Raw genomic sequence first — 14333 nt, forward strand, 5'->3', positions numbered from 1 at the left:
TCAATGGTGGGTGGCGTTCAGTTCACCAAAAGGAAGCAATCAAATATCCAGTTTTAGCCCCATCAAACACTCACACCTCCAGCTCTGTGCTACATGCTGTTTATCACTAACAAGGTAGAAGATGCTAACTTACTTACACACTTTGTGTACTTGCTCGAGTCCACGTGCTGGCATGCTCAAGCAAAAGCCTGCGTTAACATGCTAAAACATTAGCCTCGCACACCTCGCTGGGACGGGGGTTACAGTAATCACACGTCTCTCAGTTACGACGTGGAAACATCTTTCTGAGAGCTCCTTTCTGATTTGACACTCGCGACTGGAAGCCAACAAACATGGACAACAACAACAAACTTTGTAATCAGCTCATGAGAACGCGGCGTGAGCAGATACACCAGAACATCAATGAGCCTGCAGTATCCTCCTGAAGAGCTACGCTGTGGTAGTTTATTTATAGTCAGTGTAAAAATGCAGCTTCATCAGCCATAAACTCCACTCTGTTTGCTTAAAAGACTCTTTAATGGTGTTATGAGAGCCCTGTGGAGGCTGCTGGCTCCCCTCTCTGGTCTCAGATGAGCACCGAGGGTGATGGGAGGACAGCTAACACCACCGGATCAATGAGGTCCAGTCAACACTCACAGCGGGCAGCACTGACTCAGTCCCTCACATGCTCTGTGAGGGAAATGGGGCAAAAAATGTCCATTAAATATTGAATGTACACAAGCGAAACTGCTCCCAAGGACACATCGTGTGAGGTGACGCTGTAGTTTAACCAAGTTTTCAAGTTACAGCTTCTAGCCTGATGTGACAGAGTTCAGTGAAAGTTACACACATGTTATCTGGGTCACGTGCTCTTTTGGAAAATACATGAATGAAATAATCTTCTCATCAGGAGGAAGATATAAAAAATGAAGTATACAAGCAGGTTTTAGCTTTGACACAATTCCAGATGCTGTATTTTGTGCGTCAGTGTAATATCAGGTTTACCTGCTGCGTGTGTGGAAATTATTTCAGGATCTAATTTTAATGTTTAGTAAATTCAGTCAAATTGTCTTTAATTGTCTCTATAGTTTCTTCAACACTGCACTGCTGGTCAAGTGTTAGTGTCAGGAAGGCTTTACTCCACAGCATGATTTCAGGGTTGTCATTAAGTCATTCCCAGCATGGGAATCCCCTGAGTTTACTGATTTATAGTTGCGTTCTGGCAACCTCAGATTTTACTGTAAATGTGCTTCGGTAGTGCTCAATGCCTGAGGGGATTTTTCTGATTTCCAGCCACTGAACACTGCCAGTAACTTTTTTTTTTTTACCTTATCGTAAATCTTTTGATCCTGCTGTTCAATGACAGGACGATCCGGGCATTAATGTGGGTAAACGTGGGCAAAAAGCATTATTTCCATTGTTTCAAACACTGTATCTGTGCTTCTCTAGACGTCTTTCCACAACCACAGTTTGTTTGCACAGTGCATGCTCAGCTGCAGCCCATTAAGCTGCAATTAAACAAACAATTATTAGACTAACGAGCAAAAACTACACATAATTCTGGTGTTGGCAAGAAACCCAGCCTTTAAAATGTATTGGAACTATTGATAAGTTGCCATACACACAGTTTGATGAGTCAGGTGACTGTTAGTTGGATGAATTTTACAAGTCAAGCACCATCTGTCGCCTTTCACATCAGTTTACGGCCTTTCAGAAGGAATTCACTCCCCTCTGATAGTCTTTCCACACAACGTGTCATGAAGACACCTAAAAACAACCCATTGCAGGTCGGGTAACTACGTGAAATCAGCCTTTATTAATCATCTGATGTACCGACGAAGTGTGAAGCCAAGTGTCGAGTGGAGGATTGCTGGCTGAACTGGCAGCGGCCTCCGATGATGCGTCATTTTAATATCAGTAACTCATTACCACACCAGAACGAGATATTAGAAGAAACACTGTAAACAAACAAAAGCATTGCCAAGACAGTTGGCAGCCTCTACACTACAATTTACATTGCGTGCGACCGGGCTGGACTTGGCAGGGCGTCCGTTATCATACGATGGCACGAAGCACACAGAGGAACAGTTCTGCCTTCACAGAACAAAGAAAGCAAAACTCTTCAAGCTTCCAGAGTCAAGCAGCTCGTGTTGAAAATCAACAGGAACGGGTCACTGGAGAAAAGCCGGGAGGGAACAACTGGCCTCCCGTCAGTGACTACAAAACACCAGCATGCCGTGTTGAGGACTCGTTCCTCTCTGCACTTACCGGAGACTCTGGGTTTGTCAGAAGACGAGGGGCTGGGTTTGGGTCCCTTGTTGCTAAACGACATGAAGAGGTGTTGACAGAACTCTTCGGGGAGTTCGCTCTCCAGGAACGTCTGCATAAAGACCTTGAAGCCCTCAAAGTCAATCTCCTGAAAACCATGACAGAAACAGAGCAGGTTGTTTGTCACACTGAGCTGCAGTCGTCGGCTTCGAGCAAACACAGAAGGAGTCAGCGTGAGGAGAGCGTGTTGGTGCGTTTGGCTTTTGGGTGGAAATCTGTGATCACTTGTGAAAAGCTGCAGAATTCACATTACAGATTTCTGCCTTCAGTGCTGTTTGCTGTGGGTGGTGATGATCCATTTTGCAGCGGTTTCAATGCAGCGTTCAGTGTATGTGCTGCAGTCTTTTGTCTTACATCGCGCTTGAAAACGCAGCTTCTGCAGTGAGTAATATTTCCTCAGAAAATGGTTGCACGCCCTCTGCAAATGCCTTTAATTTGGTTTATCTGTCGCTGCTTCGCCGCTGCTTCAGAGAGTTGTTATTCAGTGTGAAATTATGTGAGCACTCAGCAAAACAACAAACAGGAGGGAGGAAGAGGATTACCTGGCTGAGGATCTCCAGCTTCTAAAGCCGCCGCGTTGCAGAAAGAAAGAAACCGACATGATCATGGGGATATCGTGACGTTAGACATTAAAACACATCACACCTAAACGCAGGTTTACAGCGTCTCTTCATGCTGTCATGCAACAATAATCAATGCACACACGCTGGATTGTGGCTGAACTGTGAGCAGCCATCTTAGCACCAGGAGCAGCTGAGAGAATCTGCTGTTATCCGGTTATAACGTCATGATAACAGCAGTTTAAGCTGGACTTATATTTAGCTTTGACAGGTGCCTGGTGGTGATAATGAGGTTTGGTGAATAATTATGTTTTCACTACATAGAACAGTCTTCACTACACTCGCTCACAGGTGCACACACACCCACAAGCACACACATACTAAAAACAGGTTCCCTCCATGTTTTCACCTAAAGGGAGTAAATTTCATAAAGAATAACAGTCAAAAAGTGACAGAAAACTGTAAAACCTATGCAGAGGAACTGTCACGAAAACTGATCAAACAAATCTGAAATAATAAACAGTTTTACGCTCAACTGACTGCAGCTCTGTGCTTCAAAATCACTGATTGAATCACAGTTTTCAGAGAGCAAGAAAGGAACAAAGACAAACACGGTGATGAACCAACACCTGGAGACACCGTCACTGTTCAGCCTCTGCAGATGTAAAGACAGACGAGCTGTGTGGGAGCTGTGAGTGCAGAAGGACTCAACAGACGGTAAGCTGTTCATCTGTGATTGTATATCAGACAGTATGAAGTGTACATGCCTCCTCTGGATTGTACTTAGCCAGCACACCGTCTCCATGAAACTCCTGCAGCACATCCTTCAGCTTCTTGGTTGAATCTGAGGGGAAAAGAAAACACAGTGAGGACAAGTTACTGTGTTTGTTTTGATCTGCTCATGGTGTGAAAACGTTGCTTCCTTTCGCACTGAGGATATTAATCATTCATTTACGGCACATTTATGAGGACGCTCAGCAGAGAGTGGCACGTGTGGGGATTACACAGCAGTCTACACCAAACGCATCGCGTTACTGTACATCTTTTGGACTCCAGGGTCACCAAAGCCACAGGTTTATTTACGGATCTTAATTTTCTGGACGTTGTCAGCACCTCCCTGAGCTGCAGTCAGTACAATGCCTCAGCCCGACTGGATCAGTATTTGGCGTGGACGCAGCATCATGATGTCTGCAGGGAGACACGCCCCCGTCAGTGAGTCAGAGCTATGAAAAGTTGCCCACATGACCAAGGCCATGTCAGCATCTGAGCTAAAGCTCACTGCAGGTGTCCTGCTCTACATAATCCAACAAACTCAGTGGCTTTAGTGACATCAGCTGCTTTTGTCCTCATTAAACTTCACTATGTGCAGCTACAAACTACAGCAGCACAAGCTAGCTAACGGGTAAACTTGTGGCAAACACCTGCATGAAGGAAATCAAATGACAATAAAAGGAATCTTTTGTGAATTATTTGCCTTTATGAGATGAGATCGGCTTCAATCTCACGTCCCTGCTGTAAATACATGCCTGGACCGAACACAGAGAACGTGGTTAGCCTGCTTTAACGACTGAGAGCAAGTGAAACGGCCAAGCTGCCTCTGTGCAAAGTGGAAATAAAGCACAGATCAACAACTCATTAATCAACACGCTGCATCTCCTGCTTTGTTTATCTTGTACACAAACAGAAACGTAAAAGCAACGCCTTGTGGTTTGGGGGGATTTATGGCTCGGTGAACCGCAGCTATAGGAGCAGTGACACAGCTTCCCACAGTCCTCAGCTCAATGAGGTTGCCAGGTTTGGTGCAAACATGCTTTTCCAGAGACCAAAACCACCGTCTATATTTACCAACACGGCCACAGCTGGAGATGCTGCACAGACGTACCGGCCATAAGGATAAACTGCTGTGAGTCAAGACGGAGTGTCAGCGTGTAAATCCCCTAAAACCACAATGATTTCCATTTTTTATTCCTGAGCAGGTTAAATGAAAGACGTGTACAAAGCCGACTGAAGCCGCCTCTCTGGAGGAAAAAAGTTTTATTCTTGCTGAATAAGTATGAGCAGCCCATGATGGCTGAAGTTAGGCCAAATCAAATCACTGTCTCAACCAAACTTTTAGCATTTTCAGCCTCCAGGGCTGGAACATGGAGCCAACGCTAAAGTGCCAAAAAACTGAAGTTCCTTCAATGGCTCAAAACGAGAGTCAGTTCCCATAGACCCCCACATTAAGAGGCCCAACTTCACAGCAGAAATAAACATGTTTACAGCCTGGTACAAAAACTGGTTTTGCTCTCTCTTGATAATTTCCCTGTTCATGACCTGTGCAGGTGACTGATTCTGATATAAATCAATGGTTTCAATCATATTAAGTCTGAAAGTTCAACATAATTATTGGCATGGAAGCTCTGAGTGAGTTATGCTGTAGGTTCCAGCAGCCGGGCTTCATTCGGCTTGACTCAGCTCGACCCACGCTCCACCTCTTTGCCCATCTTTGGATTAGTCAGGACTTTGGTGGACTCGAGCACTGCCAACACGGAGACAGCTGGAGGCGCCGTCACTGAGCTCCACTATGAGTCCTCAGAAACCTGTCTTCATGGACACTACATCCATGTTTTATACAGCGCATGCCTCCACAGGACACTGAGACGGAGCTGCCCAGAGCCATGATAAAAAGTGACGCAAAGCAATGCCCTACGCCCCACCGCGTCATGTGACACTGCAGCATCCGAACAGTCGCGCTGCCAGCGTGTGAGCTCTCAAGGGGAGTGTTGCCGAAATGATGAACACGACTGAATGAAGCAACGTGTCCTGTGAATAAAAACCATATATACTCCAGAATACTGCACAGCTTGTCACGTTTGCACCACCTAAAATACCAACGGCATGACTGTGACGTGATGATTTCAAAGGTAGCTTAGCCAGATTAGCGAAGTTAAACAGCATTTAAAGCTGCACTGCCTGATTCTTCTCATGACACGGGCAGCAGAAACAAGCTGTAAACATGACACTGACAGACTGTCAGATTTTAAGTTGATATGGTCAACTTGCTGGCAAACGCTTGCAGATAAAAAGCATTAGCATTAGTATTTCTGCCCACCTAGCAAATATAAGAACAACAGTATCTATATGTCATATTCATTTTCTTTTTGCAATCCAATAACTGCACCAGAGGAATAAAATCACTGTTGGTACTCAATACTGTCAATACTGTATATTGATTTCTATCAAAACCAGAATCAAATAACATCACATCACCAGACTGGTTTTAAGAATGCAGGGGTTGGTTTTAGCACTCCATTATAGATAAAAATAACTCGATTCGACAGAGATTTGCTGTGATAATTACTGCACGCTGCAGAGCGTTTATGAGCCCGACTGCTAAATCAATTTGCTGCACCACAGATAGCAGGATCTAATGTTATAGAAGTTAATTAGAAATACCATTCTCTCATGCGCACCGGAGGGCCTGGCTCCTCTCTAAACAGAAGCTGGTCTCTGCTCATCACAAATTACATTAAGATAAAAAGTTATTGCTTCATATTAGCTACCTTGTCTCTTACCTTTTCACAGGTTTAATTAGCACACAATGATCTCTGGCTCTGCCTCAGTGATGAATTATGAATTATTTCTGCTTCTCGAGCAGTTCTGCGCTGGAGAAGTGTTTGTGGAAGTAAAACTGTGACCCATCATGGTCTATATGGGGATCGCAGCACAGCACGTTGCTCACTGACAGTCAGCAGGACTGCTGGGGTTCAGCTTTGCAGGTAAGAAAGTAAAGCTCCAGTCAAACTTAGAGATGTTTACATTCTGTCGATGCTTCAGAATAAATATTGTGTGAAATGATGGCTGATATTCTGCATCTGTTCGGATGTGCAGTTGAGCTCTTTACAGGCTCTTGTTGCAACGTTTTGTCTCCTTCGGCACTGACTGCTTTGGATCTTTTCATTTTCTCTGGATGCATTTTAACAACAGTGACTAGAAATAAATGCCTCATATTGGGCTGAGTGTGTCATCTACATAAAGCCATTAAAGGAGAGTGATCATGTATCCACTGTTTGCTTCGTCCCATGTAGCAGGCACAACGTATTTTCTCTGTCGGGGTAATGATTTGACCATTGTGTGGCACACAGCAATCAGAGGGCAAGACTCATTTCATGTTTTTCTGTGTTACAGACACACTGAAGATCTTCTTTTCCTTGAAAAGTAAAAGGATTTTCCCTCTGTAAAGCAGCACTCTGCACATTAGCAATTACAGCACATAAAGACAAAGTCTAATTGTTGTTGAGTCAGATCTTAGGTGCCTGACTGGGCGCACAGCTATTAAAATATTATGAAAGTGTGCACAGCTCATTTTAATGAGAAGGAAGGGAGAGCGAGGAGGCGAGATGAGGAGGGAAGGTGAGGCGGTGTGATGCCCATTGTTGCGGCTCAGAATGGGATATTTTATAACCTGTAGCTGCACGGAGCACAAAGAGTCGCCTGGAGCTCGTTGAAACATGATTATCCAAATCTGTCTAGCGTGCACACATGCCTGCACGCACGCATGCACACACGGTAAGACGGCTTCGCCTCTTTCGTTCTGCTCTCTGCCTTCCATCCCAACACGATTTTCATTTCAAACTACATGGTTGAGCCTCGCGTCTCCTAAAACATTTTCTTATATAATTCAACCAGCTCCTCAGCCAGCCACAAAGCAAACACTTGCAAAAGCTGGAAAACAAGAACCAGAACCTGCCGGGCTCTTGAGTGCAGCATCCTGAGGAGAGAGCAGAGGAGCTCCTCAGAGTCAGGAACAATGCTGTTACCAGGCGCAGAGCAATTAAAGGGAGAAATGTCATTAGCAAGTGAAACAGTGGTACAAGAGATCCTGGATGAAGGCATTAATTACTAAGATTCATACTCGCTGCTCTGAATAGCAAATAAAGGTGGCACTGGCTGAAGATGTGACACTGGAAATAGCTCTGAACATACATCTTACCAGGACAGTTGACACAAAAAGCACTTAGGAGTTGGACATCGAACGACTCTATTTCTTGCCCATACTTCCATTGTTTGTCTTCCTCCAAACGATTTACTGTGACGTTCAAAGTCTGTCCAAAACTATGTGTGGGTGGTGCACAACACTGCGCAGCGAGCCTGCCAGGTGGCGTCATATTTTCCATCCCTGGTACCATTTCAAATGATGAAATGTGTCAACATCTTGGAGTGTAACATAAACTGCAGGCACCCAGAGCACAGTCTGCTGAGCAGGGGAGCCATTTGTTGGGCTGCAAATGAATCATTCAGAGCTAAAACGGCACCGCGCGGATTAAACGCTCGAGCAGTTGGAGCTTCCTACATCAGATGAATAGACGGTCGGCCATTAACAGCGTCAAAACTTGAGCGTTAGAACTTGGGATGTTTGGGATGAACCACAGTGAATTGAATCATACTGCAGTTAACAGCAGACACAACAACACTTGCTACTGTTTGAAGCTATCAGAGAGAATCCATGTCGGTGTGCAGGGGCTTGAAACATAGAAGGTATGAAGGCAGAATCCCATTCATGCCAACTTTCCAAAATCCTGAATTGATGAAGGGAAAATTTGCCACAAGTCAAAACTCTCTAAACTTTTGGGATTGCGGGAGACTTCACAGACACAACATGGCAAAGAGGAGAGCAAGGTTTCAACATTTTGGAGGAAAAACTGTTTTGATTTCTCAACACAGGCTATAATCTCACTGTATTTCACAGAGAAACTGTTAGCGTGGGCTGCACGGTGGCGCAGCAGGTAGTGCGCGTGCCTCACAGCAAGAAGGTCGCAGGTTCGATTACCGGGTCGGGCCTTTCTGTGTGAAGTTTGCATGTTCTTCCCGTGCATGCATGGGTTCTCTCCGGGCACTCCGGCTTCCTCCCACAGACCAAAAACATGCTCATTAGGTTGATTGGTGACTTTAAATTGCCCCTAGGTGTGAGTGTGAATGGTTGTGTGTATGTGCCCTGCGATCGGCTGGCGACCGGTCCAGGGTGTACCCCGCCTCTCGCCCGTTGACAGCCGAGATAGGCTCTGGCCCCCCGCAACCCCGAAAGGGATAAGCGGCATAGAAAATGGATGGATGGACTGTTAGTGTAGCGCAAGACGTTAACCTTCAACTGAAGAGGAAAAAACATAACTTCCAACAGCTCGAAATCATCTTATTTCCATATTGTAGCTCATTAGCAGACAAGCTAGTGTGACAGCCCCTCAGCTGCTGCTGTGCTTTCTGGCTGCAGAGCTGCAGACCAATCAGGGGCATTAACAGCAGCATGGGAGGCACCTGAGCTGAGTGAGCTCCATGCATAGAAGCCAAGCAGCAGCCTGGGAAGATCTCCACACCCCACACACCTCTGCAACACTTTGGTTTCCTTTTCTTTGTCTGTGCAGCACAAGCCCTGCCACATTACTCTACTGCTGTTAATATAAACATGCCGATTCGCTAACAAAGATGCTAACATAATCCAAACTGTCATCTGTCACATTTTATCAGAGGCAGAAGGATCTTAGATGAAGACGTCCCTGAAATGAAGCCTTTCTGTTCTGAGACACACAGGCTGAAGGTCTGAAAATTAAAAAACTGTCATCCTGTATGTCGCCTGGAGAACGAGTGCTAGTGGAGAACAGGATCACACACAGAGACGCCTTCAAAATACTCCTTATCACAGTCAGACACAAACACAGAGTACCTCTTATACTCACACTGGGTGTATTCTTGAAGGAGGGCAAATTCGGCTGGGGTCAGCGTGACCCATTTGTCCTGGCTGCTCATTGTGTTTCGGCCTGGTCTCTCTGTCCGTCTCTCTGAGCATTCCCCGGGCAGCGACACACAGCGGGGCGTCACGCACTGGAAAACAGACATCAGATCATCTGCACCGTTAACAGCCGTGGTCTCGACAAAGCAGGTGAAATGCACCAAACGTGTGGCCCAACTGGACGCAGAGCTGGAGACGCCTGGTAGCGATTAGAGGCTACGGCGATCGCTGCAGCATTGCGAAAGGTCAGAAATCCCGTGGATACATCAAAACACGCAGATACGTCAAACAATCCTGTCTCCATTCCTATAACACTGACATTTTGGACGTGTCATATTTCCTGTTTTCCTGCCTGTTCCTCTTTCTGCGGCTGTCATCTTGAGGCCGACAACCAAAATGTCCTTTTGTCTCTTGATCGCCATGTTTTTCAACGCTGTTGCAACGACTTGACATTTCAGGCATTGACATTCATGTTTGTCAGTCAGGGCAGGATGAAGCCAGGCGACAGACGCCGCCGCAAATAGAGGAAATAACAGTCCACGATTGACTACACTGGAACAATTTTCTTGTCGCGCATTTATTGACCTATGCATTGTTATCTGCATTTTTATGTCCAGATGACTATGCAAAGACATGTTTTGAGTCACGAGTCCCTCAGTGACTATTAAACCCTCAACCCAGATGTGCAGTATTAGTACTACACTCTATTAAGCAACATAATGTCACATTATGAATGTCAATGCAACATCTGGAAAAATGGAAATACTTCCCATCATCCCATTCACTTTTGGTTATGAAGTTACTGTTCTACTGGAATATCCAGATTATTCCAGAATATTTGTGATTGAGAAGAAGAAGAAGAAGAGACATGCGTAAAAAGCATGTGGTTGTGGTGCTGCATTTCTGGAAAAACCAACATACGAGAAGCCTGAATCTACTTCCAGCTGAACGGTTTGGCTTGGAGTGAAGCAACATGAAATGTTTGCAACAAGTGGAGAGATCTTTGCATGGGAAAAAAAATGCTGGCATTAAAGCACTCAAGGCTGCGTTGGGGCTGCTTTTCAAAGGACCTTGCATCAGCCCGACTGGTTGCTATGATGACAACATGATCCAGTTTGAGCTAAATCAGCCTTTGTAGTGGGCTGGTACTCATGTTTTTGAACTGAGTCCAATATCAAGTGTTTCACTGGAGGTAAACTAGAAGCCGTCAGGGTTTCAAACAGCTGCACTTTAACAAAGGCAGAATACAGAACATCAATCAATTAACCTCCAAAATGTTAGAAAAGAATGAGAATTTCAGGTTTGATATGTTTGTATTATGTAACTGTGGTGCAGGAGGAGTGTCCGTCATATGAGAGGGTGGAAAACACACCTCACTGATATCTGTCATTCAACACTAAGGTATATCACTGATAGAGCAGGTGTGTGTGCATTTATATGTGTGTGATTGCCCCAATTACTGGGAACAGAAGCGCTGCATCAACAAGTGGACGTGTGCATTCATGTGGAGGAAGGATGTGTGTGTTAGTGTGTGTAACAAATATACGCTGATGTGCTTTTTTCAGTCAGGTATGAACGCATCTAATTTAGTTCGGTCTCGTGTGTCTACGTGCGCCTGTGTTGACTGTAAAGTGTGTGCGCGTCCATGCGTGGATACGTGTGGATGCGGTCGCACATCTTAACCTCGAAGGAGCCCTGCGTGTAAACCGCATAAACAAAAGCTGCATTAAAAGATCATTAAGAAAGCATCATTGTTATATAGAGGACACGAAACAGGAGAGCAGTAGTCAACAGTGTGCAGCTGCCAGTACTCCTGTGTTCACACGCTGGGTGCGTGGGAATCAGCCTCCCTCGCATAAACTTTGATCTGCCGCTGGAGCTCAAAGTCGCTCTGCAGCGTCTTATTTAACGTTACGCACCGGCAGCAAAACCGGAGCTGATGGACAATCTTGCTATCTATCTAAAATCTTGAGTGAGTGCAATTCTGACACAGACACAGTATCTCCGCCGTCACACTGATGTGTGCAGTGTATTCCTGCTGTGCACTGCACTGCAATCATCCTCGCTCTTTCCTTTCCAGTGTTGCCTAACTGCAGTGCATCCTCGCAGAACACTCGGCTGGCATCCTTTCAACAATCAAAATCCCTTTCCACAAATGTTATCGGATCGGCTTCGTTGTCCTCCAGTGGTGCAGTGAGGACATTCAGCGTGGATCCATGTGCTACACCAAACTGACAGAAGATCTTAGCTGAAGGCACCACCGAAGCCGCGACGCACACATGCAGCAGCAGCAGCCACTGCGACACACAGCACCATGAATGAAGATGTGGTATCAACAAGCCGCTCACCTGCTGCAGAGCTGGAGTCAGCCACCCAGACAGGACAAGGGAGGAGTCCTCCAGGCAGATGTTTTCAGATGAAGCTCCTCAGCCACATTCCTGCCGTATCCTCCTCTGGGTCCTCTGTCAACTGCAAGGCAAGAGTGGGCGTTTGCAATTAGATGGAGTGTGAGAGTGTGTGTCTGTGGATGAAAGAGCGGAGACGAAGCAGCAGCAGCAGCCCTCTCCGCTGCATGTCAGGGGATCGAGTGTGTGGATGGTGTTTGCTTTTCTCCGGCGGTGTCTGGTCAGAGCAGCATCGTCGGGGATGTGGAGCGGTGAGAGAGAGAGAGGGGGAGAGCGCCAGCGCCGCTCAGCCTGCAATGATCAGTTTCCATACTCCCGCTCACTCACGTCACATCCCTCCCCTCATTCGCGCAGGTCCTCACTTTCCCCTCCCTCCCCCAGAAAAGCCCTGAGGTTCAATGCTCTCCTGCTTTCTCTCTGTCTTTCTCATCTCTCTCTCTCTCTCTCTGCTACTCCCCACCTCCCTCCTCCTTTCAAGCCATCTCTGCTCCGGTCACAAGCATAAGCCGGCCGCATTAGCATTCAACATGACAGGCGCCAAGTGCAGCAACCTGTGGGATATCCTCTCCAGAGGGCTGAGAGAAGGCGGGACGAGGGGAAAGATGAAGACAGAGAGGGAGGAGGGGGTGGAGGGGTTGAAGCACAGAAAGAGGAAGGAAAGATGAGAGAGAGAGGATGAAGATGATGCAGGAGGCTGGGAGATGAAGGAAGGTGCTTTACTTTTTTGTGACCAACTCTTACGTCGTTTTCCCATCATCTTCATATCAAACAGAGAATTCACACTCAATAATACAATACGGCCACGAGCGCGAAATTAAAGCTGCGAGCAGGTTTCTGTGAGCAAAATCACTTCAGCTGCTTTAACTCTGTTTCAACAATGACTGAGATCATGCACACACCTCTTTCATCATCCCCCTTCAATCCAATTTGAAGGAAACTCTGCGGGAATCTTTCTCGGGAAGCACTGGCGCATCATTTCCAGGTCTGAGGCCGACTTTCATGTCTGTAGCTGATCCCAGCTCACAGTCATTTGAGCCGCTGCAGCAGAAGAAAATAAATAAAATGAACCAGGACAAACAAAACAGGCTTCTGCCCTTCAGAGCTCAAACCTTAATACAGACCTACTCTACAGATGTGCAGATATCTCTGTTCTATCTTTACAATATGAAAAGGAATCAAAAACCTTGGCTGTGGTCCTGGTGCCTGAGTGTGAAATACATTTATTTTATAGTGCCTTCACAAATTCTGCAAACAGTCCCACAGTGCAACATTATGAAGATGCAAAAAGAACTCTCAGTTTACTACTGTGTCTTTTATCCTGGAGGAACTGAACGAGCCGCAGTGAGAGTGACGTTGGACACAGGTGAACTTCAGGTGATTGGGCCTAAGGTCAAATGGGACATTACATGCAGGCAGGGTTTATTTTCTTGCCTGAAGAGTGAAAATAAAAACTTTTCTTTTTTACCGAGTCCTAGCTCTGACACCACATAATCAGGATTACGTGCCCTCACACAAGCGTTAAACAGGAAGCTGGCTCTGCAATGCATGAGTTGAGGAAAATGACAGAAGCTTTAGGTAGTTTTCATAAGGTCATAGCTAATATACTGCACAAAGCTTTGGGAGCATGAACCTGAAAGGGTGTAATATCATCTTTCTATTTTTCATCTGGGTGAATGGGACAGTGCTAATGGGCTTTGCTCATGACGAAAATGATCAACCTCACAACAGAGAAGCATTGTGTGTTCTGTGAACAGGAAGGGGAAATGTGCATTTAAATCATATTAAAGTATGAAAGAAACTGGGTCAGCTTACATAAAAGGGTTTGTCATGGAGGTCCTGCAGGGGCACAGAGGGGCTAATGGATCACCTCGCCTTCAGAGGAGATGTGTGAGGGTCTACTGGATTGAGTACTACAGAAGGCAACCTATATACACAAAGTCGTATCCACCAGCACTGCCACGCAGCCAGTAACCACCACCCAGGACAAGACCTGCAGCAGTGCCCTGTAGCCTCGTGCTTTGACCAGTCTGAAACATTTCAATGGACTTGTGCTCAGCTCAGCTCGTACTTTAAGTGCTGTAAAGGAAATTCTAAAATTCCATGGTGGACATTAATGCATCGAGCTGAGGACATCTGTGGATGTGATCAATAAACCGCAGGTATGGTATGATTAGCCTTAGGTAATAAAACATGCATAGCTGTGGGTATGGTTAACAAAGAGCCAAATGTTAATCACAGGTAGGTGACATGACTCAATCTCCAGCCTCCTAATTCACACCCAGACGCTGCCCGACA

The 14333-nt window shown here is 45.9% G+C and overlaps 1 protein-coding gene across 1 annotated transcript in view; it reads right to left on the reverse strand.

Annotated features, from left to right (window-relative positions):
* dgkb (diacylglycerol kinase, beta) overlaps positions 1-12567 on the reverse strand; it is a 65526-nt gene extending 52959 nt beyond the window's left edge. Inside the window, exons 1-5 of the mRNA XM_070967221.1 lie at positions 11982-12567; positions 9581-9725; positions 3635-3711; positions 2850-2870; positions 2248-2395 (exon numbers count right to left, since the gene is read on the reverse strand). Coding sequence (XP_070823322.1) covers positions 2248-2395; positions 2850-2870; positions 3635-3711; positions 9581-9650 — 316 coding nt within the window. The 5' untranslated portion in view covers positions 9651-9725; positions 11982-12567. The remainder of the gene's footprint in view (positions 1-2247; positions 2396-2849; positions 2871-3634; positions 3712-9580; positions 9726-11981) is intronic.
* Positions 12568-14333: the final 1766 nt, after the last annotated feature.

This window comes from Chaetodon trifascialis, chromosome 7, assembly GCF_039877785.1.
Source record: "Chaetodon trifascialis isolate fChaTrf1 chromosome 7, fChaTrf1.hap1, whole genome shotgun sequence".
Taxonomy (NCBI): Eukaryota; Metazoa; Chordata; class Actinopteri; order Chaetodontiformes; family Chaetodontidae; genus Chaetodon; species Chaetodon trifascialis.